At 38.6% G+C, this 27,228-nt stretch overlaps 1 protein-coding gene and 1 pseudogene across 1 annotated transcript; one reads left to right on the top strand and one right to left on the bottom strand.

Annotated features, from left to right (window-relative positions):
* Positions 1 to 4,440: 4,440 nt before the first annotated feature.
* LOC103128098 (olfactory receptor 14J1-like) lies at positions 4,441 to 8,525 on the bottom strand. The gene is made up of 2 exons (XM_007538971.2): positions 7,612 to 8,525; positions 4,441 to 4,462 (listed from the first exon to the last, which is right to left on the bottom strand). Exons 1-2 carry the CDS (start codon positions 8,523 to 8,525, stop codon positions 4,441 to 4,443), a joined length of 936 nt encoding a protein of 311 aa, XP_007539033.2.
* A 15,860-nt stretch (positions 8,526 to 24,385) lies between these two features.
* On the top strand, positions 24,386 to 26,059 carry LOC103128096 (tubulin beta chain-like; annotated as a pseudogene).
* Positions 26,060 to 27,228: the final 1,169 nt, after the last annotated feature.

Raw genomic sequence — 27,228 nt, 5'->3', positions numbered from 1 at the left:
TAGAAGAAGAAGAATCTTCTGCTTTGTCTTGCAAGTGACTGAAGGTCTCCTTCCAAATTCCCCCCAGGGTATTTTTATTGATCCTGCCAGTTGAAAACCCTCCCAACAGTTGCTAAGGAAGTTCCTACCTTTCCAGCCTCTTCCATTTTTCTCCAACCCTCTCCTAACCATGTATTGTCAGGCCACTTCTGTTATTGTCTTGTCTCTTCCGTGTTCTGACCTGGAGGAGGGGGGAGTGCAGACCGGGAGGCTTATGCCTGCCATTGCAGTTGGCACCACATGGCTTAACCAGGTGTGCTAGCACCCGACTCTGAGGTATTTGCAAGAATAAAGATTTGTATTGCTTTGCTGCCACGACCTTAGTTCCTGGGTCATCTCTTACTCTCACAATGCTAGCCCGCACATGGGTGTTGACTGGTTGATCCATACTCCCAGTCTGCCTCTCTATTTCCCTAGTGGGGTGGGACTCTGGGGAAGCAGAACTCCAGGACACATTGGTGGGGTCATCTGTCCAGGGAAGTCTGGTCACATCCTGCTAGCATCTGGAACCTGGTGGTTGAAAAGAGAGTTAACATACAAAGCCAAACAAATTGTTGACCAGTCATGTACCTAAAGGCTGGAATAGTGCAGATGAAGTGTTGGTGGGGGGTGTCCTCCATTTTGTAGATAGCTAGTAGGCATATTTTAGTTGTATTTCAAAGGGCCTATAGCTATACTAGTTTTTTTTTTTCTTTGAGTTTGAAATCTGATATGCAGGTGGATCCAAGTTATTGTCTGGGGAGATGATGTCATGACTGGGAAAAGGGTCAGAAAGCTGGATCAAGGAAGAGAGTAGCTCCCTAATATGGGAAAGGTGTATAAATATTGTTGACTATAAACCCCATCGATTTGATTTGTCTGGGGCCCATATTCAGCTTAGGAGCCTATGTGACCTCTGTATCCCTGTATATCTGAGCTCACATTCTATGTTCATGAGTAGGAACATTCCATACTGCTCCAATATCAACCCATCTTCCTCAGGTGTAGCACAGAGTATAGAGTATGTTTTTTTTTTTTAAAGAATTTATTTATTTATGAGAAAGGTAGGCAGAGAGAGAAAGAACCAGACATCACTCTGGTGCATGTGCTGCCAGGGATTGAACTCAGGACCTTGTGGTTGAGAATCCAGTGCTTTATCCACTGTGCCACCCGGACCACAGCATAGAGTATGTTGTCCATCCTCCCTTTGGAGGGTGGGACATTCTCTACTGTTGTTCACCAAATTGAAGGCAAGGTCCTATGGGGGGCCCACAAAGGGGTCTTTTTTGTTGTTCCTGATAAAGATGACTGGTAACAATGGAGAGAGGGATTTATTTGAGGTCCAGGACCATCATGTCTGTTTGGGAATCTCAGGACTCCCTGACTAGGGCCCCAGCTGATGGGGTGGCCTGATAGTGACTAAAGAGTTATTGTTAAAGTATGACAGTCTCTTGCACTTATTCAGCTTTTGCAGTCTTTGCTTTGCTAAGGGTAGCTCTGGAGTGAGTGAGAGAACTGTAATAGGAAGTAGGTGAGGAGGGTACCTACGTCTAATTAGATACTATTTCATTATGAACTTTATACCGACTCACTGCAGACTATTGTGTATTTTTGCTTTCAGGTATATATTTTGCCCTAGTTTATGGATACATGTGAACATATGCTCTATCCTAGGAGACCTGATCTATATCTAGGTTTTAGGACTTTGTCAGGAAGTGTACCACCTGGAATGGAATTAGAGAATACTATGAAAGGAAAGGTCTTACTCGAGTAATGAAGCTGAGGGGTTGTCATTCCACACCTGAAATCTCTGGACACAGTCTGAAGTGAAGCATGCTGAGGTGGTACTCATTGCGTTGATTAGGTTGTGATTGGCGGATGTGATATTATTTAGTATGAATTGAGAGAAGTATGCAGGAAAGTACGCCCCACCACAGAGATTCCAGGACTGGGGGAAATAAAGGCTCTATAGTGGAAATGTAGGTTCCTTCTGTCTTAGAGTTCAAGAAGACAATAGTTACTGTTATCTATCACATTATTTGGTAATTGGGTTAACCTTGAAAAATTCCTTTGTTAGGATTTGCTGTGTAATACCCAACATCATCATAATTTATGTCCTTTGACATTATTTGTATATACTGTGCCACCAGTTGCTTCTGTTCTCCCTGGTCTAGGCTTTTGAGAGAGTCACCATATCAAAGACTCAGCCTATGTATTAAAAAGACTCAATCTGTGCTTTAAAAAGCTTAAGACATTCAATCAATTTTTCCCCTCTCATATTAACTAAATAGTGATTTACATGACTACAAATTAATAGTAGTGTACATAAACACCATTCCCACCACCAGAAGACTGTGTCCCATCCCATCCCACCCCTTCACACACACACCCCGCCCCCCCTGGGAAGCCGAATATTCACTGTCACCCTCACCCCAGGGTTTTTACTTTGGTACCCTACCCCAGATTTAGTCAAATCCTCCTTTGAGTTAACCTTTCTGTTCTTTCTCAACTTCTGTTGATGAGTGGGATCATCCCATACTCATCTTTATCTTTCTGACTTAGCTCACTTCACGTAATTCCTTCTAACTCTGTCCAAGATGGGTCAGAGAAGTTGGGTTCATTGTTCTTAACAGCTGCATAGTATTCCATTGTATATATATACCACAGCTTTCTCAGCCACTCATCTGTTGTTGGGGACCTGGGTTGCTTCCAGGTTTTAGCTATTACGGATTGTGAGATTGGACCAATTCACATTCCCGCAAGCAGTGTAGGAGGGTTTCTCTGTCCCCACAGCCTCTCCAGCATTTGTTACTGCTGTCCTTTTTGATGTATGCCATTCTTACAGGGGTGATGTGGTATTTCAATGTTGTCTTTATTTGCAGTTGTCTGATTATCAACAACCTGGAGCAATTTTTCATGTGTTTGTTAGCCTCTTGGATCTCTTCTGTAGTGAATGCTCTGTTCATATCCTCTGGGAATGTAAATTGATCCAGTCTCTGTGGAAAGCAGTCTGGACAACTCTCACAAGGATAGACATGGACCTTCCATATGATCCAGTAATTCCTCTCTTGAGGATATACTCCAAGGACTCCATAACACCTAACCAAAAAGATAGGTGTACACCTATGTTCATAGCAGCACAATTCTTTATAACTAAAACCTGGAAGCAACCCAGGTGTCCAACAACAGATGAATGGTTGAGAAAGCTGTGGTATATATACACAATGGAATACTATGCAGCTATTAAGAACAATGAGCCCACCTTCTCTGACCCATCTTGGATGGAGATAGAAGGAATTATGTTAAGTGAACTAATTCAGAAAAACAAAGAAGATTATGGGATGATCCCACTCATAAACAGAAGTTGAGAAAGAAGAACAGAAAGGTTAACTCAAAGCAGGATTTGAGTTTGGAGCAGGGCACCAAAGTAAATATATCTGGGTTGAGGGTGAGGTTGGATGTTTGGCTTCACTTGTGGGGGCAGGGAGGGCTGAGGATGGGATGGGACACAGGCTTTTGGTGGTGGGAATGGTATTTATGTACACTCATAATAACTTGTAGTCATATAAATCACTATTTAATTAATATGAAAAGGGTAAAAATTTACTGAATGTCTCAAACTTTTTAATGCACAGATCATAGGGTGAGTATTTGAAATGTTGACTCTCTTAAAAGCTTAGACCAGGGAGAATAGAAGCAACTGGTGATGTTACTCTGTAAGACAGTTATATACAAATAATGTCAAAGGACATAAATTATGGTGATGTTGTACAGCAAATTCTAATAAATAAATTTTCAAAGTTAACCCAACTGCCAAATAATTTGATTACAGCAATAACTATCTATGGCCTTCTTAAACTCTAAATGAGGTTATCCAGAAAGAGAAGGATGAAGATGGAATGATCACACTGATGGACAGAAGTGGAGAAATCAGAACAGCAGGGAAAACACAAAGCAGAATGTGGACTGGGTTTGGTGTATTGCACCAAAATAAAGGACTCTTGAGGGGGAGCTTTCAGGTGCTAGTGCTGATGGTGTAGGAAGACCTTGGCTGGGGGAAAGTGTTCTTCAGAAAACTGAGAAATGTTACACATGGACCAACAACTGGATTTACTGTAACCCATTAACCTTCCTAATAAATGGGAAAAAATCTAAAAAAAAAAAAACCAATAAAACATATAATGCCATGCCAACCTACATTACTTAAAAAAAAGAAAAAGATGAACTGAAAATGTGGCATTTGCCAATATAAAACAACTCTCAGAGTCAGATGGTGGTATAGATGGTAGAGTACACACATTACCTGGCTCAAGGACCAGGATCCAATCTCCTAGTATCTATACCTAGAGGTGGAGCAGTTCTACAAGTGTTTCCCCTTTGCTCTGTCTCCATCTCTCTCTTTCTATAAAAAGATGGCTGTGATTAGTGGAATTTACTTGAAAGCCTAGAAATAACCCCCACACTTATATACAATTAATTTTTGACAAGGGGGCCTAAAACCTCAAACAGAGGGAGGAGAGTCTCTTCAATAAGTGGTGTTGAAAAATAAGATTGAAGCATGCAAACAAGTGAAATTGAACCACCAAATATCACTGTACACAAAAGTCAACTCCAGTGGATTAAAAACATGGTCATTAGACCAGAAACTATCAAATACATAGAAGAAAACGTTGGAGAAGTATTTCACGATCTATGCTTCAAAAAGATCATCAAAGACTCAAACCCATCACTGAAGAAAACAAAACCAAAAATAAATCAATGAGACTACATCAAACAGTAAAGGGCACCACCATCCTAACTGAAAGACATCCTAAAGTGTAGGAGAAGATCTTTATACAATATACATCAAATAAATGACTAGTAACCAAAATACATAAAGAGCTCAGTAAACAACACACACAAACACACACAAACACATGCACACACAGACACACAAATCCCATCAGGAAATGGACAGAAACTCCTCCAAAGAAGAGATCCAGAGGGCAAGTAGATACATAAGAACGTGCTCAAAGTTAGTGGTTATCAGAGAAATGCAGGTAAAGTCAACAATGAGATACTACTTTACACCTGTAAGAAGGCCATGTACTAGAAAAGACACTAATAACAAATGTTGGAGAGGATGTAGGGATTGAGTAACTTCTGTACTGCCAGTGAGAGTGTAAATTGCTCCAACTCTTGTGCAAACAGCATGGATATTTCTTGGAACACTATAAATCAACCTACCCAGCAATTTCTTTCCAAGAGATTTATCCAAAGGAAACAAAAGCACTTAGCAGAAGAGATCTGTGTATATCTATGTTGATAGCAGCACAATTTGTAAGTGCCCAAAGTTGGAAACTACTCAGATACCCATGAGTGGCTTAAAAAATTGTGGTATATGGAGTCAGGTTAAGAACACACATTACTATGAGCAAGCAGCTGGATTTGAGCCCCCAGTCCTCAAATGCAGGGGGAAAGCTTCACAAGTGGTAAAGCAGGTCTGCAGGTGTCTGTCTTTCTCCCTTTCTACCTCTCCCTTCCCTCTAGATTTCTGGATGTTCCTATCCAATAAATGAAGATAATAAGAAAATTGTGATATATACAAAATGGAATACTACTCATCTGTTAAGATATATCCTAAATTATTTGTCTTATAAGCAGCATTTAATAAATAAGGACAAGGAGGGAAAACACAAAGTGTAACAGAGACTGGGCCTGATGTATTGTACCAAAGTGAAAGACTGGGGAAGGAAGGAGGTTAGGAAGGGGTGGAAGAGGACTTGGGCACCTGGTACATAATGAAATCATACTCATGTGACAATAACTGCACTATAAAGCACCAACCTGCTAAAAGAATGGCTGTTAATAAATAGTAGAGTCATGGGACTGAGTGGTGGTGCACCTGGTTGAGTGCACATGTTACAATACGCAAGGCCCAGGTTCAAGCCCCTGGTCCCCACCTACAGGGGGAAAGCTTCACAAGTGGTGAAGCAGGGCTGCAGGTGTCTCTCTGTCTCTCTCCCTCTCTGTCTCCCTCTTCCCTCTCAATTTCTGACTGTCTCTGTCCTATAAATAAATAAAGATAATACAAGCACCCAGCCCAAGTGATAATACTAGTGGCAAAAACAGCAACAATCTAGAATGCTAGTATTTATAAAATATTTTATACAATTGGTAAAATGCACAGATATTTAAAATTAAAAACATAATCCAAAAGAAAGAAATAATGTAAACATTTTTAATCTTTTGATCCACCACAATTAAAAAATATAATGAAATATAAAAAATATTGTATATTGCACCAAAGTAAAAGACTCTGGGGTGGGTGGGTGAGGAGAACACAGATCCAAGAAGGATGACAGAGGACCTAATGAGAGTTGTATTGTTATGTGGAAAACTGGGAAATGTTATGCATGTACAAACTATTGTATTTACTGTCGAATGTAAAACATTAATTCCACAATAAAGAAATTTAAAAATATTGTAATAAAGAAATGAGAAAAAAAATTGTAATAAAGTGAAAAAATCTCCATAATAGCCGGTTAAGTTTATTTTATGTATTTTTGAGTTCCAGGTACTTAGTATTTTTTAATAACCAAGTAGTGTTTCTATAAATATTTGTTACATGGATTATAAAATTATGTGAACAATATAGAATATGGCCACACATTACTAATGGCCACATAAAAATATTTAATATTTTGGAAGATAATACAGCTCTAAATTGAGAACAGCAAAATATTTAATATGCTTTGATTTGGTAGTCTCATTATTTAGAATTATGAAAAGTAGGGTTTTAATTTTATCATAACTTGGAGTGAAAATGAAATATACATTCTATACATGCAACACAGAAAAATGTTTAAATGCGCCACTGAATACTGTGAACTAAATTTGTAATAGTCATAGCCTATAGGCTTATATATAGCAATAGTATATAAACCTGAAATAATGTGCAAATTGAATGCATAAAGGCTGAAATTAAATGTTTGGTGAAGGGTTAAATTCTCACTTTAAAAATATTTAATTTAATTATTTCAACGAGAAAGAGAGAGAGAGAGAGAGAGAGAGAGAGAGAGAGAGAGAGAGAAGGCTAGAGAACTGTTCAACTCTGGCTTACAGTGGAGCTGGTGATTGAACTTGGAACCTCAGAGACTCAGGCATGAAAGTCTTTTGCCTATTTCCCCAGTCCCAAATCATCATTTTCTAAAAAGTCTATTAGTGTTGTAATATTGTCTATGTGGAGTTTCTAAAAATGTGTACTCTGTTGATGTGTCCCTGTGCATGTATTTATCCATGTGTTTGTACGCATTGGGGGTGAAAGGCTTGCAGTGAGACTGTCTTAGAGATTATAACTGCTTTCTTGCTTTTAATTTAAAAGAACAAGTCAATTGGCTACAACTAATAAAAAGATGAAGCATCAGACAGACGTTCTATCAAGGCATTAGCTACATTGAGTGGTTTATCCACAGCGAAAAAAGTATATAACTATTTTTCCTCAATATTACATATTGAAGGCATTCAGGATATTTAAATGGTCCCTTGTGTGAACTGTTGGGCAGCCATCAACATCAAGACAAGCGTGCTTTTTTCCTTGATGGAGTCACCAACAGTAACTTTTGTAAAGCTCTCTTCATGGTCTCATTCCTCAAGCTGTAGATAATGGGGTTGAGTGTTGGGGGCAGTACTGTATAAAATATAGAAATAATGAAGTCAAAAGCATTTGGTGAGTCTGAAGTTGGTTTTAGAAACTCAAAAGTTCCTGTGGAGAGAAAAAAAGACACAACAAAGAGATGAGGCAGGCAGGTAGAGAATGCCTTAGACCGGCCCTCAACAGACGGTATTCTCACAACTGTGGAAATGATGTGGATATAGGAGAGGACAATGGAAATGAAACAGATGAATGCTATCACAGACATGAATGCAGCCACTCCAATCACTCCAAGGTAATCATTAGAGCAGGAGAGCTTCAGCAGCTGGGGAACATCACAGAAGAACTGGTGGATTATTTTGGCTCTGCAAAATGTGATAGAGAATGTAGCTGTTGTGTACAAGATTCCAGAGATGCTTCCACTTACCCAGACAGCTGCCACAGCGCATTTACAGGTTTTGGGATCCATAATGATCTCATAGCGCAGTGGGAGGCAAATGGCTGCATAGCGATCATAAGACATGACTGTGAGAATGGCCACCTCAGCCCAGGCCAAAGATGTGAAGAAGAAAACTTGCAGTATGCACTGACCATAGGAAATATAGCCATTATTCATCATTGTATTCTCAATGGACTGGGGGACAGTGACAGAAATGAAGGAGAGGTCCAGAAAGGAAAGATGTTTCAAGAAGTAATACATTGGGGATTGTAGATGTTGATCTAGTGTTGTGATGGTGATAATGATAAGGTTACCTATCAAGGCTAACATGTACATCATCAAGAAAAGCAAAGCATGTAAGAATTGGAACTTAGGATTGTCGGAAAACCCCATGAGGAGGAATCCATTCATTGTGGTTACATTTGTCATGGTCATTTTGAAGATGCAAACTGGTGATTAACTGAAAGACAAAAAGGACAGGCAAGTACAGTAGACATATCAACATATCAAAATGAATTACTCATTTATTAATCTATGCCTATTTCTATATTGATTTTAGCTATCAAAATTTGCATATCATTTTATTGAGAAATTAAATATAACTTGTAATTAACTATATTAGAGTGAACATTTAGATGGCAGTTAATATAATATTGTGATACCATCATTTCTGTTGAGTTTTATAATATGACCATCATTCCAAAAGGAAATCACAAACTAGTTGTTATTTGTTCTCCCTCCTCCAATACCCCTGAACACTACCAGTTCTTTGTTCTGTCTCTATGTGTTTACCTAGTCTGGATATTATTAACGTAAATAGACTCAAGTGTCTGAATTAATTTTTTGAGGTTTATTCATGTTTCAACTATAATCAAAACCTTTTTGGTTTGATTAATATTCCATTGTATATATAGAGCACATTTATCATTAGCCCATCAATAGAAATCTGGACAATTTCTCTACCACAGATATGAACATATATTGTTCATTTGAGCTGCTATTACAAAATACTACAGGTTAGGGGGCCGGGCAGTAGTGCAGGCGGTTAAGCGTATATAGCGCTAAGCCGAAGGACCTGCGTAAGGATCCCTGCAGGAGGGGGGGTCACTTCACAAGCAGTGAAGCAGGTCTGAAGGTGTCTGTCTTTCTCTCCCCCTTTGTCTTCCCCTCCTTTCCCCATTTCTCTCTGTCCTATCCAATAACAATGACAGCAATAACAATAATAACAGCAGTAATATGCAACAAAAAATACTACAGGTTAGAAAACTTATAAACAATGAATATTACTCTCATTTCTGGAGACTCCTTATGAGGATGCCAGCATGATTGGGTGAGGTGCCTCTTCTAGGTCATAGATTTCTCTTGTATCCTTACATAGTAAAAGGGTATAGATTGCTCTCAGGAATTTATTTATTTAGACAAAGACAGAAAAATTAGAAGAATGAAGGAGAGAAAGCTAAGAACAAGTTAAGGTGAAGCTCTTGCTTCATTCTTTCACTAATATTCATCAGGCAGAATTTGTCCAGCACTTAACAACATCATATCCTGCTTTTTGGACTTAAGAGCTTTCTTGCATCTACGTTCCCCTTTATACTGATGAGTTGAGAATTATGAAGTGTAAGATCAGTGTTCCTTTAACACATCTAGTATAAACATCAAAACTTTTTGTGCCATTTATTGTTTTCAAAGGTCCTTGCCAATGTGGACATTGGGATTATCATCACCAGTGTCAGGGCTGATGGCCCTGCCACAGTAGCCAATATTCTGCTAGCTAGTGGCCCTGTCTACATTGCTGATAAGGCTGCTGAGAAGAAAGTTGAGGCAAAGAATCTGAGGAGCCTCTTGATAGGCTTTGGTCTTTTGATCAATATCATTTATACCATGTTCATTAAGAAACAACTGTTAAAAAGATTCTAAAGCATAATTTTGAAGAGACAGAAAAATTTAGACTAAGTCATGCATTCCTGAACTTCTAAAAATACTTGTTTTAATTCTTTTGGCAATATATCTTGAAATAAAATCATTTGGTTACACAATAATTGTGTGTTTAACTCTTGAGGGACTACTACTTTTTCTATAGTAGTTAAGCATACTTATTACAAGGGTTCTAATTTCTCTGTGTTGTCAGCAACATTTGTTCTTTCCTTCCTTCCTTCCTTCCTTCCTTCCTTCCTTCCTTCCTTCCTTCCTTCTCCTTCCTTCCTTCCTTCCTCTCTTCCTTCATTCCTCCCTCCCTTCCTTCATTCCTTGCTCCATTCCTTCTTTTCATTCCTTCTTTCCTTCCTTCTTTCCTTCCTTCCTTCCTTCTTTCCTTCCTCCCTCCCTCCCTCCCTCCTTCTTTCCTCCCTCCCTCCCTCCCTCCCTTCCTTCCTTCCTCTTTTTTATTATAGTCATTCTAAGAAGTGTGGAATGGCACCTCATTGTAGTTTTGATTTACATTTACATAATGATAAACAGTTTGTGTCTGTTGGTTAGCAGTCTATATGCCTTCTTTGGAGAAATGAGAAATAGCTATTTAAATCTCTTGCCCATTGTAATTGTTTAACAATAAATTTTAAGTGGCTAATAATAATAATATTAATGAATTTGTGTTACCAAGAACACTACACATTTCTACACTCAATGTATATTGTTTTACTGTATGTCCCCAACAGAAAAATGACTTTGGGAAATGAATCTGAGAACTTTGATTCTTTAGGCCTGAAAGTCTTTTTTGCATAACTATTATCCTATCTCCCCAGCCTTATTTAGCATATAGTTGGGCAGATTGGGCAAATGAATTTCTAGAAGTATGGTAGTAATAATTTACATATGGGTCTGTTAGTTGGTGGGGACCCACATAATGTTTTCTCCTGACAAGCACTTTTGCTATTATAGGGGAGAGTCAAGTTTTGCAGAGCTACTGCTTCCAACAAACACTGTATTTAATGTACTTGTCACTGAAATCAAGAACATAAAAACTTGCAAGGAAAATACATGTCTCAGATTTAGTGTTAAATTTATGGAGTATATTCTGCTGATATCTTTTTCTTTGAGTCTTCATTTTCTTCATTCCTGAATTCCCCCTCCCTTTGTTAGTAAATATTAGTGACTTTAAGGGAAGACTAATATTTACTAACCATTTACTACATGCAAAAGCATTTGCAAAGAGGAAGACTGTTCTCTGATGGCTTTAAATTATGGAAGAAAAACATTCAGTTATTCAGTATACAACTTCAGGAAAATAATTTGAAGAGGTATAAAATGATGAGTATTCCAAGAAAAGGGCAACAAGGTAATTAGTGTTTTCAGTTTTGTGGGGGTGGAAATGACGAAGAGCTATCCTCTCATTAAACTATGGATCAGTAGATGAAGGCTGGAAAAGAGTCACTTATATTCCTGAATTCCCCCTCCCTTTGTTAGTTCTAGGAAGCAATTGGAAAAATGGGTGTACAAGACTGACTTTTTGGGTTTTATTTTAAGCCGTGTGAAATTTCAGCTGATATTTTTTTGTGTCCTACTAATTTATGTTCTTAAGAAATGATATCTGGGAGAATCATAAACCTTTACATAAACTTTCACCTCCCTATTCACCAGTCTGATAAGATCCTGTTAGTACAATACCCTCTATTTTATTTTATTTTTGCTGTTTAATGTCAGTTGTTGAAAGTTAAACTGCATTTGTGTCTATATTTTAATCTACTACTGTCACATTAAATATTTTAATATGTCAGTTTAAACAAGTGGTAATTAAACAGACTGGGGAGTAAAAAAAAATAAAAGAAGAATTTTGAGCACTCATTTTCATAAGGCTTATACCATGCTAGAGTTTATGAGAAAGTGGATCTCATTTAATCATACAATATTTGTATCTTTTATGAGTTTAATATTTTAATATATATATTTTATTAATGAGAGAGAGAAAGAGAAAAGTAGAGCACCACTCTGGTGTAATATGGTTCCTCGGAATGAACTTGGAACTTCATGGTTGGCAAATCTAATGCTCTACCATTGTACCACCTTCCAGAACACTTTCATTTTCTTTTTTTTTTAATTTATTTTTTATTTAAGAAAGGAGACATTAACAAAACCATAGGGTAGGAAGGGTACAACTCCACATAATTCCCACCACCCAATCTCCATATCTCATCCCCTCCCCTGATAGCTTTCCCATTCTCTATCCCTCTGGAAGCATGGACCCAGGGTCGTTGTGGGTTGCAGAAGTTGGAAGGTCTGGCTTCTGTAATTGCTTCTCCACCGAACATGGACATTGACTGTATCCATTTTCTACTTTTATAAAGAAAAATTAACTTTAGACTACTTAAGTAACAGAATTGGGTTTGATCACCAAACCTTGTTCTTCACAAGTTACACTGTTGCCTCACAGCTAAAATCTCTAAGTATTAATAAAGTGTGTAATGAAAACTTGGAAGGAAGAAGACTGAAAATACTTATACTGAAAATTTATCTCACTAAGACCTTGTCCTAAACAGTTATATTAGAAAGTACTATTTCATTGCACATTCCATTGCAGAATATTTACAAATACATTAAATATTACCTTTTCTTGTGTTGCCAGTTTTACTTAAATTTTTCTCAATTACATGTTCCTGCAAATTAAATATTTAATCTGTTAATTTTCAGAAGTAAGCTTCCTTTCCATTCTTTTTAGAATTAACAACTGTGCTTTACTGAACTCATTTTGAACAATACACCATTCTGTCATAGTTTAATGAAAGTTTCATTTTTTTTTTTTTCTCATTGAACACTGGGTAACTTACCAAGTTGTTTCTGGTGTGTGTGTGTGTATGTAGCTATCAAAGCCGGTCACCAAATTCTGGCTTTTCTTGTCAGTAAGACAGATATTTTAAAACATGCGGTTTCCCTTGAGACCCCAGGCTTTTTTTTTTCTTCAAACTATTGTAATGGTAACCATCTGTTACTTGGGACTTGGAACTTTTGAAAACTTTATACAGAGGGCATATGAATTAGGAAACTAAGGGGTTTCAGACTTTAGAGGTTATTAAACTTAAGTTAATGTAGAATTCACCAAAAATACTAAAAATACCCAAGGATTGCACTTAGTAATTCTGATCCACAAAGTCTGAGATGACATTCATGAATTTGAAAGGAAAACAAATTCTTGAGTAGGTACAGAACTTTGGTGGTAGGTGTGATATGGAACTATAACTCAGTAGTCTTGAAATTTATAAACCACTACTAATAAAAATTTTAAATATGTAAAAATTTTCTATAGCCTGAACATTTTCAGTAGACATAAATTTGTGAATTCAGAAAAAAAACAACACCTCAGGTGATATTGCTATCGTTAGTCTGAGTGATATTTTCAGAACCACTGTGCCACTGGGCTAGTTAAATTATGTATTTCAGGAAAACAAATACAATTTTAAACAATTCAAAATAGTCTCAAATATGAAATCTCTTGGAAAATTAGAAGTCAGTGTTTAGGGATATAAATTATAGTTTTATGCACCATATCTCAGATTTTAAGTCGCAATTTTGGTTATTCATCTCTAACAATCATAAGATTAATACAAATTCCTGGGGCAAACCTAGTAACAGAACCTGATTTTCATAAAGAGGTCTAGTGTATTTAAATTCATTATTTAAATTTTGATAACAATTTTAAGTACCTAGAAATGTACATTCAAAATATTGGATAGTAATTTCTTTGTGTTCTTACCTTGTCTTACACATTGAATTAAATTTATTTACACATTAAATTAAATTTATTTATCTATTGCCACCAAGATGTGATTTCTATAGCTTGATGCCTGCATGACAAATCTATTGCTTCCAGTGAAAGTTAAGAAATATTTTATTTTATTTATTTTATTTTTTTGACAGAAGTTGAGGTGGGGCTATGGAGTAGCACAGCTGTATTTCTCTCCTCTCCTCTCCTCTCCTCTCCTGAGTCAACTTGGAATACCAAAGGAAATAAACTGGGACTGCTACAAGACAGGACTAGAACAACTTCAGGAAACCACCAAATCACCGGTGAGTGCAAACACATGTGGCTCATGGACAGAAAGGAAGGAGCCTAGAGAAAGATTAAGTGGCTGGTAACAATCCAGTAGTTTATCAGTTGAGACACCACCTCCAGTCTGTTTCACCAACAAAAAGACTGCTGAAGGGAGGAGAGGACTACCCTAAGACTCACCAAATGCAACAATGAGTCTCCATTGCTACTTCCCTCAGAACCTGGTGCAGCGGAGGTTGGGGGAGGAGACCCTTTCTGACACCAGAGTAGAGAGAACTAACAAGGAAACTCAGGAGAAGATCTATACCTTGATGGCCTAGCAATGGGGCTGTGAGAGTCTCTTTGCACAACCACTGAATTATCTCTGCCCCATCCTGATTTACCTCTTGGTCAGGAGTCAGTGATTAAGCTAAGAAGCCTACTTATATTTTAAAAACCCTCTGGCTCTCATATCCTACAGGGAAGAAAAGACACAAAAGAGGCTTTTAAGCCACTGTGCTCCATTTCAGGGTTTAAAATAATATTGAAACAACTGTCAGTTTCCACAACTGTGAACCTGTTAATTACCTTACTTAGAAATAAGTCAATCCAGCAAGAATGATCAGAATTTGAAAAGTACAGAGAGAGGGAACTCATAACATAATATATAAAATAGTTAAACCAACAAGAAGAAATATTGGAGAAATGAACCAGGACAAGAGTCTGGCTAAAAGGCCCCCAAAGTTTGAACCACAAAATAATGAGGTCAACATCCAAACACTAGCTAAGGAAATAATCACAGGAGTGAGTAAAGAGTTTGAAAGAATTGGCATCAGAAATACAGAAACAACAAAGAGACTCTGGAAGAAAACACTAATTATCTCAAGGTCATTATAGAGCTGAAAGCTGAAATGGATGAGCTAAGAACACAACTAGCTGAACAAGCTAAAACAGTATCAGAACAGGGTAACAAAATAGATGAACTCCAGAAAAGAGTAGAGGGGAGAGAGAATAGAATAAAATAGGCTGAAGACAGAATTACCAAGTTTGAGGATGAATTAGAGATAACTAAAAAAGAAGTAAGATATCTCAAAAAGAGATTAAGAGGTACTGAAAACAACAACAGAGACCTATGGGATGACTTCTAAAGAAACAATATACACATTATTGGCTTACCAGAGGAAGAAAGAGAGGGAGGGGAAGAAAGCATTCTTCAGGAAATAATAGATGAGAACTTCAGTAGTCTAGACAACATAAAAGACATAAAGGTGCAAGAAGCCCAGAGGGTCCCAAAATTGAAGACACCAAGACACATTCTATTTAGAATGAGAAGGAATAAGGATAAAGAAAGGATCCTGAAGGCTGCAAGAGAAAAAAAGGGTCACCTAATAGGAAAACCCATAAGATTAGCAGCAGACTTCTCTCCACAAACACTACAGGCCAGAAGAGAATGGAAAGATATCTATCTAGTGCTCAATGAGAAAGGCTTTCAACCAAGAATACTATATCCTGATAGACTGTCATTCAGACTAGATGGAAGCATAAAAACTTTCTTAGACAAGCAACTGTTGAAAGAATCAACTGTCACCAAGCCTGCCCTGAAAGAGGTTCTGAAAGGTCTCCTATAAACTGTCAGACCACCATACATAGGCCATATATCAGAACACTCTAAAACTCTACAAGAATGGCATTAAAACATCTTCAATCTCTGATATCAATAAATGTCAATGGCCTGAATTCACCTATTAAAAGACACAGAGTAGGAAGATGGATCATAAAACACAACCCAACAATATGCTGTCTACAGGAAACTCACCTAACTCAGCAAAACAAACACAGTCTCAAAGTGAAAGGATGGAAAACTATCATACAAGCCAATGGCCCACAAAAAAGGGCAGGAACAGCTATTCTCATATCTGACATGATAGACTTTAAAATAAACTATATTAAAAAATATAGGGATGGACACTACTTAAGGCTCAGGGGATGAGTCAATCAAGAGGACTTAACAATTATTAACACCTATCCACCCAATGAGAAGCCATCTAAATACATCAACCATCTACTGAAAGAGCTATAGCAATATATTAACAGCAACACAGTCATACTAGGGACTTCATCAACCCACTCTCTCAACTAAACAGATAGTCGAGGCAGAAAATCACTAAAAAATGAGGGAGATAAATGAGGAGACAGATAAACTAGAATTATAGGAAATTTTCAGAGTCATTCATCCCAAGAAACTGGAAAACACATTCTACTCAAGTCTACATGGGTCATTCTCAAGGATAGACCATATGTGAGGCTACAAAGGCAGTACCAGCAAATTCAAGAGCATTGAAATCATCCCAAGCATCTTCTCAGACCACAATGGAATAAAACTAACACTTAATAATCAACAAAAGATTAGTAACAGTCCCAAAATGTGGAAGCTCAACAGTACACTTCTTAACAACTTCTGGATCAAAGAGGAAATAAAGGAAGAAATCAAAATGTTTTGAGAGTTCAATGAAAATGAAGACATAATCTATCAAAATATTTGGGACACAGCTAAGGCAGTACTGAGAGGGAAGTTCATAGCCACACAAACACACAATAGGAAACAAGAAAAAGCACAAATAAACAACATGATTACACATCTTAAAAACCTAGAGGAACAGAGGAACTGTAAAGCAACCAGAGGGACAGAAATCACTAAAGTTAGGGCAGAAATCAATAACATTGAGAATAAGAAAACCATACAAAAGATCAATGAAAGTAAATGTTGGTTCTTCAAAAGAGTGAACAAAATCGACAAACCTTTAGCCAGACTCACAATTCAAAAAAGGGAGAAGACCCAATAAATCAGATAAAAAATGAAAGAGGAGATATTACAACAGACACCACAGAAATTCAACATATCATGTGATGCTTCTATGAACAACTATATGCCACCAAGCTAGAGAACCTGGAGGAAATAGACAATTTCCTTGATACCTACAAACTTCTAAAATTAAGTAAAGAGCAACTAGATAACATGAACAGGCCCATCATAGCTAATGAAACTGAAACAGTTATCAAAAACTTTCCCAAGAAAAAAAGTCCTGGACCAGATGGTTGTACAAATGAATTCTACAAAACCTTCAAAAAAGAACAATTACCTCTACTTTTAAAAGCCTTCCAGAAGATTGAAGACACTGGAATACCCCCTTCTAGCTTCTATGAAGCCAACATCACTTTGATACCAAAAGCAGACAGAACACAACCAAAAAGGAAAACTACAGACCAATATCTCTGATGAACATAGATGAGAAAATACTGAACAAAATTCTAGACAACCAGATACAGCAGTATATTAACAAGATTGTTCATCATGACCAAGTGGGGTTTATCCCAGGCATGCAAGGTTGGTTTAGTATATGTAAATCAATGTGATCCACCACATCAATAACAGCAAGACTAAAAGCCACATGGTCATATCAGTAGATGCAGAGAAAGCCTTTGAAAAAATCCAACATCCCTTTATGATCAAAACACTACAAAAATGGGAATAGATGGAAAATTCCTGAAGATAGTGGAGTCTATATATAGCAAACCTACAGCCAACATCATACTCAATGGTGAAAAACTGAAAGCATTTCCCCTCAGATATGGTCCCAGACATGGCTGCCCACTGTCACCATTATTATTCAACATAGTGTTGGAAGGTCTTGCTATTGCAATCAGGCAGGAGCAAAGAAATAAAGGCATACAGATTGGAAGAGAAGAAGTCAAACTCTCCCTATTCGCAGATGACATGACAGTATACATAGAAAAACCTAAGGAATCCAGCAAGAAGCTTTTGGAAATCATCAGGCAATACAATAAAGTTTCAGGCTACAAAATTAACATTCAAAAGTCAGTGGCATTCCTCTATGCAAACACTAAGTTAGAAGAAATTGAAATCCAGAAATCAATTCCTTTTACTATAGCAACAAAAACAATAAAATAATTAGGAACAAACCTAACCAAAGAAGTGAAAGACTTGTATACTGAAAATTATGAGTCACTACTCAAGGAAATAGAAAAGACACAAAGAAGTGGAAAGATATTCCATGTTCATGGGTTGGAAGAATTAATATCATTAAAATGAATATACTACCCAGAGCCATATACAAATATAATGCTATCCCCATCAAGATCCCAAACACATATTTTAGGAGAATAGAACAAATGCTACAAATGTTTATCTAGAACCAGAAAAGAGCTAGAATTGCAAAAACAGTCTTGAGAAGAAAGGACAGAACTGGACACATTATATTCCCAGATCTCAAATTGCATTATAAGTCCATTGTCATCAAAACTGCTTGGTACTGGAACATGAATAGATACACTGACCAGTGGAATAGAGTTAAGAGCTCAGCGGGGCCAGGTGGTGGCACACATGGTTGAGCTCACATGTTACAATGTGCAAGGACCTGGATTCCAGCCCCCAGTCCTCACCTGCAGGGGGAAAGCTTCACAAGTGGTGAAGCAGTGCTGCAGGTGTCTCTCTGTCTCTCACCTTCTCTATCTCTCCCTTCCCTCTCGATTGTTGTCTCTATCCAATCAATAAATAAAGATAATAAAAAAATTTTTAGAAGAATTGAGAGCCCAGAAGTAAGCCCCCACACCTATGGACATCTAATCTTCGACAAAGGTGCCCAGAGTATTAAATGGGGAAAACACAGTCTCTTCAACAAATGGTGTTGGAAACAATGGGTTGAAACATGCAGAAGAATGAAAATGAACCACTCTATTTCACCACATACAAAAGTAAATTCTAAGTGGATCAAGGACTTGGCTGTTAGACCACAAACTATCAGATACTTAGAGGAAAATATTGGCAGAACTCTTTTCTCCATAAATTTTAAAGTCATCTTCAATGAAATGAGTCCAATTACAAAGAAGACTAAGGCAAGTATAAACCTATGGGACTATATCAATTAAAAAGCTTCTGCACAGCAAAAGAAACCACTACCCAAACCAAGAGCCCCCTCACAGAATGGGAGAAGATCTTTACATGCCATAGATCAGACAAGAGGCTAATAACCAAAATATATAAAGAGCTTGCCAATCTCAACAACAAGAAAACAAAAAACCCCATCCCAAAAAGGGGAGAGGACATGGACAGAATAATCACTACAGAAGAGATTCAAAAGGCCGAGAAACACATGAAAAAATGCTCCAAGTCTTTGATTGTCAGAGAAATGCAAATAAAGACATCAGTGAGATACCACTTCACTCCTGTGAGAATGTTATACATCAGAAAAGGTAGTAGCAACTAATGCTGGGGAGGTGTGGGGTCAAAGGAACCCTCCTGCACTGCTGATGGGAATGTAAATTGGTCCAACCCCTGTGGAGGACATTCTGGAGAACTCTCAGAAGGCTAAAAATGGACCTACCCTATGATCCTGCAATTCCTCTCCTAGGGATATATCTTAAGGAACCCAACACATCCATCCAAAAAGATGTGTGTATTCCTATGTTCTTGGCAGCACAATTTGTAATAGCCAAAACCTGGAAGCAACCCAGGTGTCCAACAACAGTGAGTGGCTGAGCATGTTATGATATATATATATATATATATAATTACTCAGCTATAAAAAATGGTGACTTAACCGTTTTCAGCTGATCTTGGATGGGCCTTGAAAAACTCATGTTAAGTGAAATAAGTCAGAAACAGAAGGATGAATATGGGATGATCTCACTCCCAGGCAGAAGTTGAAAAACAAGATCAGAAGAGAAAACACTCGTAGAACCTCAACTGGAATTGGCGTATTGCACTAAAGTAAAAGACTCTGGGGTGGTTGGGGGGGGAGAGTACAGGTCAAAAAGGGATGATAGAGGACCTAGTGGGGGTTGTATTGTTATATGGAGAATTGGGAAATGTTATGCATGTACAATCTATTATATTTACTGTCTAATGTAAAACATTTATTCCCCAATAAGGAAATTAAAAATATGTATATTATTGGGGAATTAATGTTTTACATTAGACAGTAAATATAATAGATTGTACATGCATAAAAATATGTATATTTTTACTTTATTTTTATTATGATAGAGATAGAAATATTCAGAGAGGATATAAGAGAAGGAGAGAGAAAGAAAGACACATGTAGCCTGCCCTACCACTCCTGAAGCTAGCCCTCTGCAGGTGGGGACTGGGAGTTTGAATCAGGTTCTAATGCATGGCAACTTCTGTGTTTTACTGGTTGTGCCACTGCTGAACCCCTTCATTAATATTTTAAGTAATGAATATGTGGCTATAAATGAAATGTGTATTCTAAAGATTTCCACTGAAGATATATAGACATATTTGCACAAGTTTACATTTTATTTTATTTGTTTGTTACCAAGGGTATCACTTTGGCTCAGTTCTTGCAGGATGACCCCACTGCCCCCAGTGGCCACTATTATTATTATTATTATTATTATTATTATTATTTTCTAATGTAGAAAGGAAGAAGTAAAGAGGGGGAGGAGGTGAGAGAAAGAGAGACACATGCAGCACTGCTTCACCATCTGTGAAGCTTCTCTACCACAAGTGGGGACTGAGAATTTGAACCTTGGTGCAAGCACATGGTGACCTGTGTGCTCAACTAGGTGCACCACCACCCAGCCCATTAATATACTTTAAAGGCTACATAACATTCTGTTCAAATTACATCTCATGATTTGCAGGAAAATTTTGTTCAACAAGTAGCTATTGAAAGTGTACTATAAACCATGTACTTTTCTAGTCTTTTGTCATTACGGATGCCCAGTACTTTCTTTCTCTCTTTTTTAAAAATTTATTTTCCTTTTTGTTTCCCTTATTGTTTTTTATTGTTGTTGTTATTGATATTGTCGTTGTTAGATAGGGCAGAAAGAAATGAAGAGAGGAGGGGAAGACAGAGTGGGGGAGAGAAAGATAGACACCTGCAGACCTGCTTCACTCGCCTGTGAAGGCGACTCCCCTGCAGGTGGGGAGCTGGGGCCTGGAATCGGAATCCTTATGTGGGTCCTTGCGCTTTGCTCACTTAACCTGCTATGCTATGGTCAACTCTCTGTCTGGTAGTTTCTATAGTATAATTATTATTATAGTCATCTAATTAAGTTTAGAGACCTTATTAGTATTTTCAGTTATGAAAATTACAATATCAAATGAAATTAGTATCTATTTTTGTTATTCCATTCATTTTTGTCCTTTAAAATAAAATTGAGATGTTGCTGAGTTTATAGTTGTAAATGCATTGTGTTAAGTTTTAAATGCTGACACATTTCTTTCCAAGATTTCTGTGTAGTGTTTGTCATTCCTTACATTATTGCTCATGCTAAATATTTATTACCTATAACTTTTGTGTGACATACTATAAAAAGTACTATATATAAGCATATAGCCAATAGACTCTAATTTCCTGAGTTTGAATCTGAGAGCTACCATTCACTTTTCCTTGGTTAATTTTGAACAGTTGATTATGTTTAAATGCCCTTGTTTTTTGAGAAGGAGGATAACAAATATATCTTTGTTTTCTTGCTTTCTCATTTTTTATTGAGGTAGTATTGGTTTATAAGACTGTATATATTTCAGATGAACCATTTCACTTCTTTTTAAATCATGTGCTGCCACTCAATGCTCATCACCAAAAGAATGTACTCTTGTTTCTGTTTTTAATTGATTTTTTACTTTTACTCTTTTTTTTTTTGCCCCCAGAGTTATTGCTGGGGCTCAGTGCCTGCACTACGAATCCACTGCTCCTGGAGGCCATTTTATCCCTTTTGTTGCCCTTGTTGTTTATCATTGTTGTAATTATTATTGTTATTGCTGTCATTGTTGTCGGATAGGACAGAGAGAAATCGAGAGAGGAGGGGAAGACAATGGGAGAGCAAAATAGACACCTGCAGACCTGCTTCACTGCAAAAACTGGGGAGAGAAGCAGGACAGAAACTTCACCAAAAAGGTCATTAAATGGTCAATAGGTACATTGAAAAATGATACTTATCATTTGTCACTAGGAATGCAAGTCAAAACAACACTGAGATACCACCTCATGCCTGTGTCAATGACCTATATTAAACTAGAAACAACAAATGCTGGTGGGATGTGTGAAGAGGCAACACTTATAAAAATGCAAGATTACATATATTACTTTTCTTACTGATGTTCATTTTTGATGTCAGTGATGGATTTCCACTTCCTTCAGTAATAATTCTTCCTGAGAATGCAGATACGAAGGAGGCTTTTTCTTACCTAGAAAGCAGTTGTCTTTTCTTTTTTTTTTCTTTTTTTTTTTATTTAAGAAAGGATTAATTAACAAAACCATAGGGTAGGAGGGGTACAACTCCACACAATTCCCACCACCCAATCTCCATAACCCACCCCCTCCCATTCTCTATCCCTCTGGGAGCATGGACCCAGGGTCATTGTGGGTTGCAGAAGGTAGAAGGTCTGGCTTCTGTAATTGCTTCCCCGCTGAACATGGGCGTTGACTGGTCAGTCCATACTCCCAGTCTGCCTCTCTCTTTCCCTAGTAGGGTGGGTTTCTGGGGAAGCTGAGCTCCAGGACATATTGGTGGGGTCTTCAATCCAGGGAAGTCTGGCCGGCATACTGATGACACCTGGAACCTGGTGACTGAAAAGAGAGTTAACATACAAAGCCAAACAAATTGTTGAGCAATCATGGACCCAAAGCTTGGAAAAGTGGAGAGGAAGTATTAGGGAGGTACTCACTGCAAACTCTTGTGTACTTCTGCTTTCTTACTTTGGTGCCATACTCCAAACTCAGTCAATTTCTGCTTTGCGTTTCTACTTCTTTTTTTTTTTTTTACATGCATAACATTCCCCAGATTCCCATTTAACAATACAACCCCCACTATTTCATTCATCATTTTTCATGGACCTGTATTCTCCCCACCCACCCACCCACCCCAGAGTCTTTTACTTTGGTGTAATACTCCAATTCCATTTCAGGTTCTACTTGTGTTTTCTTTTCTAATCTTGTTTTTCAACTTCGGCCTGAGAGTGAGATCATCCCGTATTCAGTTGTCTTTTCATGTGTGTTTGTAGCTTTTTATCTCTTCCTCTAAAGCAGTGTTCATTAGTTAGTAGTATCCTTTACTATGAAGTTCTCAGACACAGAGGTGTTTAAATATAACGGCCCTCCTGTTTGTTTTGCGTCACTTATGAATTTAAGTTTAGTTGTTTTTAATTTCTATTTTCTCCTCTCATATTGATCAAATAGTGATTTTTAAGAATAAAATAAGATTTATAAGATTTATAAGTTAATAGGAGTGTATATTAACACCATTCCCGACACCAAAGGTCTGTGTCACTACCCCCACTCCCCCATGGTGAAGCTGGAAAAATCTACCCTCACTCTCCACTCAGTTTGATACTTTGGTGCAATACTCCAAACTCAGTCAAATTCTACTTTGCATTTTCCTTTCTGTTTTTCTTTCTCAGTTTCTGTTTAGTTTAGTAGTTTTATTAATCGTGATATATACTGTATAAGACTATTACACATTATTTGCGAGCAGCACGAGGATGTTCTAATCCTGCATGGTGAGAAGCATATACTTGTTTATAAATTGTCTCTGTAGAAGGGAGCATGTAATGGAAACATTGTTGATATGTTGATTTATGACGACAGCTCAGTTCTTTTTGTATACGGTTCCATCTTTAAGGAAGTTCTTAAATAATATAGGTAATAGGTTCATTTTATTTCTCAGAAATTTATTTATTTATTGTGGAGTCAGGGCCTCATACATACAATTTCACTGATCTGGGCCACTTTTTTATCCAGATGTATACAGAGAGAAGACAGAGACAGGGAGGGAGAGAATTATCACAGCACTGAAGTTTCTTTCTGTGCCATTATACCTCCTGTTTGGTGCTGTGGCTCAAAACTGGACTATGTCCATGTCAAGCACACACCCTGCCCAAGGAGCTATCTTTTGACCTAATGAATATATTACTGATTTGGTTCTATGTGAAGGAATTAAGTAAGAAATCATGTGGAAATGAGAAAGAACAACTGAAAGGGTAATGAAAAGAAAGGTGGATTTTATTTATTTATTTTTATTATTGTATAGATAGAGACAGAAATTGACAGAGGAACGGGAGATAGAGATGAAGAGAAACAGAGAGACACCTGCAGCCCTGATTCACCACTTATGAAGCTTCCCCCCCTGCAGTTGGGGGCCAGGGGCTTGAACCTGGGTCCTTATGCACTGTAATGTGAGTGCTTAACCAGGTGCACCACCAACTGGCCCCCCTTTTTAAATTTTTTTTTTTATTATGAAAGATGGTTTTTAAAAAGTTACCAAAACTAGATAAAAGAAAAAGCAAGAGAATCTTCCTGCCGCGGCGTTCAGACCTCGCTGCTCCAGCCTCCGGGGCACGTCCCAGCTTTCCAGCCGGCGACTAACAGCAGCAAAGCAAAAAAACAAACGAAAGAAAGAATATATACTAATTTTTTTTCTTGCCCCGTACACATCTTGAGGCGAGCACAAAGTTTTAAGTAAATTTTAATCATGAGGGAAATCGTGCACATCCAGGCCGGTCAGTGTGGCAACCAGATCGGTGCTAAATTCTGGGAGGTGATCAGTGATGAGCATGGCATCGATCCTACCGGCACCTACCACGGGGACAGCGACCTGCAGCTGGACCGCATTTCTGTGTATTACAATGAAGCCACAGGTGGCAAATATGTTCCTCGTGCTATCTTGGTGGATCTAGAACCTGGGACCATGGACCATGGACCATGGACTCTGTTTGCTCAGGTATTTTTGGTCAAATCTTCAGACCAGACAACTTTGTTTTTGGTCAGTCTGGGGCAGGCAACAACTGGGCCAAAGGCCACTATACTGAAGGAGCTGAGCTGGTCGACTCTGTCCTGGATGTGGTATGAAAGGAAGCAGAGAGTTGTGACTGCCTCCAGGGCTTCCAGCTGACCCACTCACTGGGTGGGGGCACAGGCTCTGGAATGGGCACCCTACTTATCAGCAAGATCAGAGAAGAGTACCCTGACAGAATCATGAATACCTTCAGTGTGGTTCCCTCACCTAAAGTGTCTGACACTGTAGTTGAGCCCTACAATGCCACCCTCTCTGTTCATCAGTTAGTAGAGAACACTGATGAAACCTACTGTATTGACAACGAGGCCCTTTATGATATCTGCTTCCGCACCCTCAAGCTGACCACTCCAACCTACGGAGACCTGAACCACCTCGTCTCAGCCACCATGAGCGGTGTCACCACCTGCCTCTGCTTCCCTGGCCAGCTCAATGCTGACCTCCGCAAGCTGGCAGTCAACATGGTGCCCTTCACTCGTCTCCACTTCTTCATGCCTGGCTTTGCCCCCCTCACCAGCCGTGGAAGCCAGCAATATCGGGCTCTCACTGTGCCCAAACTCACCCAGCAGGTCTTTGATGCCAAGAATATGATGGCTGCCTGTGATCCTCGCCATGGTCGCTACCTCACTGTGGCTGCTGTCTTCCGTGGGCAGATGTCCATGAAGGAGGTAGATGAGCAGATGCTTAACGTGCAGAATAAGAATAGCAGCTACTTCATGGAATAGATCCCCAACAATGTCAAGACAGCTGTCTGTGACATCCAACCCTGTGGCCTCAAGATGGCAGTCACCTTCATCAGCAATAGCACAGCTATCCAGGAGCTCTTCAAGCGCATCTCAGAGCAGTTCACTGCCATGTTCCGCAGGAAGGCCTTCCTCCACTGGTACACAGGTGAGGGCATAGACGAGATGGAGTTCACTGAGGCTGAGAGCAACATGAACGACCTCGTCTCTGAGTACCAGCAGTACCAAGATGCTACCGCAGAAGAGGAGGAAGATTTCGGTGAGGAGGCTGAAGAGGAGGCCTAAGCAGAGCCCAGTCACCTCAGTTCCCTCAGCCTTCTCAATTGCCCCTTTCTCTCCCTCAGAATTTGCTTTTTCTGCCCCCCCTTTTTTTGTGGTGGGGGCGAGGGATTCTAAACAGGCGCTCAATAAATATTTGTTTGTTGAATGTCTCCTCTCTTTCCACACTGGGAAATCTAGATTTCTGCCATTCTGGGTAACCTGTTGCCCACTGTCATCTGTCTAGTTAATATTTCCTTTTCTGTTTTTAAGATCATTCCCCCAGAAGCTGGGTCTCATCCAGGTCCCACTTAGAACCATGTGCTAAAAAACCAAAATGGGATTCACTTTGTGTTTTGAGAAACTTTGAGACATACAATTGATTTTCCCCCTCTCATATTAATTAACTACTGATTTATATGTCTACATTTTGCTAGGAGTGTACATAAACACCATTCCCACCACCAAAGGACTGTGACCCATCCCTCCCACCCACTCCCACCCCCCACTGGCCCAGGAAGATGCATGTCTACCCCTCACCACTGGGTTTTTACTTTGGTGCCCTACTTACAATTTGATCAGGTCCTGCTTTTAGTTTCCCTTTCAGATCTTCTTAGTCAACTTCTGTTGATGAGTGGGATCATCCCATACTCATCTTTATCTTTCTGACTTAGTTCACTTAACATAATTCCTTCTAGCTCTGTCCAAGATGGGTCAGATAAGGTGGGTTCATCGTTTTTGATAGCTGCATAGTATTCCATTGTGTATATATACCACAGCTTTCTCAGGCACTCATCTGTTGTTGGCTGTGTATTTGATATGCGGACTCTCTCAAAAGCCTAGACCAAGTAGATTAGAAGCATCCAATAGCACAGCTATATACAAGATACTGGATACTGTACAGCAAACCATAACAAAAGGACTTTTCAAAGTTAACCCAATTACCAAATAATGTGATGATAACATTAATTATCGATTGTCTCTTTGAACCCTAAGACAGCAGGAACCTCACATCTCCACTATAGAGCCCCTACTTCCCCCAGTCCTGGAACCCTTGGATAGGACCCACTTTCCCGTATGCATCTCCCAATCCAAACCAAATAATATTGCATCCACCGATCACAACCTAACCAACGCAACGATTGCCACCTCAACATGCTTCACCTCAGACTGTGTCCAGAGACTTCACGTGTGGAATGACAACCCTTCAGCTTCATTACTCGGGTGAGACCTTTCCTTTGATAGTACACTCTAACCTCATCTTAGGTAGTTCACTTTCTAACAAAGTCCCATAACCTAGATATACACCAGTTTCTGTGAGAGGGAGCTTATGTGCACACGT

The sequence above is a fragment of the Erinaceus europaeus genome, chromosome 4 (assembly GCF_950295315.1).
Source record: "Erinaceus europaeus chromosome 4, mEriEur2.1, whole genome shotgun sequence".
In the NCBI taxonomy this organism is placed as follows: Eukaryota; Metazoa; Chordata; class Mammalia; order Eulipotyphla; family Erinaceidae; genus Erinaceus; species Erinaceus europaeus.
This window is presented reverse-complemented; position numbering and strand designations above follow the sequence as displayed.

What these genes read in the sequence shown, in the direction of transcription:
- LOC103128098 (XM_007538971.2), bottom strand. Translation starts at nt 8,525, where the DNA reads ATGACCATGACAAATGTAACCACAATGAATGGATTCCTCCTCATGGGG. An exon ending in AGAGCTTTACAAAAGTTACT is followed by an intron (nt 4,463 to 7,611) that starts GTTGGTGACTCC and finishes GGTTATTTCTAG; the next exon opens with GCTTTCAAGTAAATTCCACT.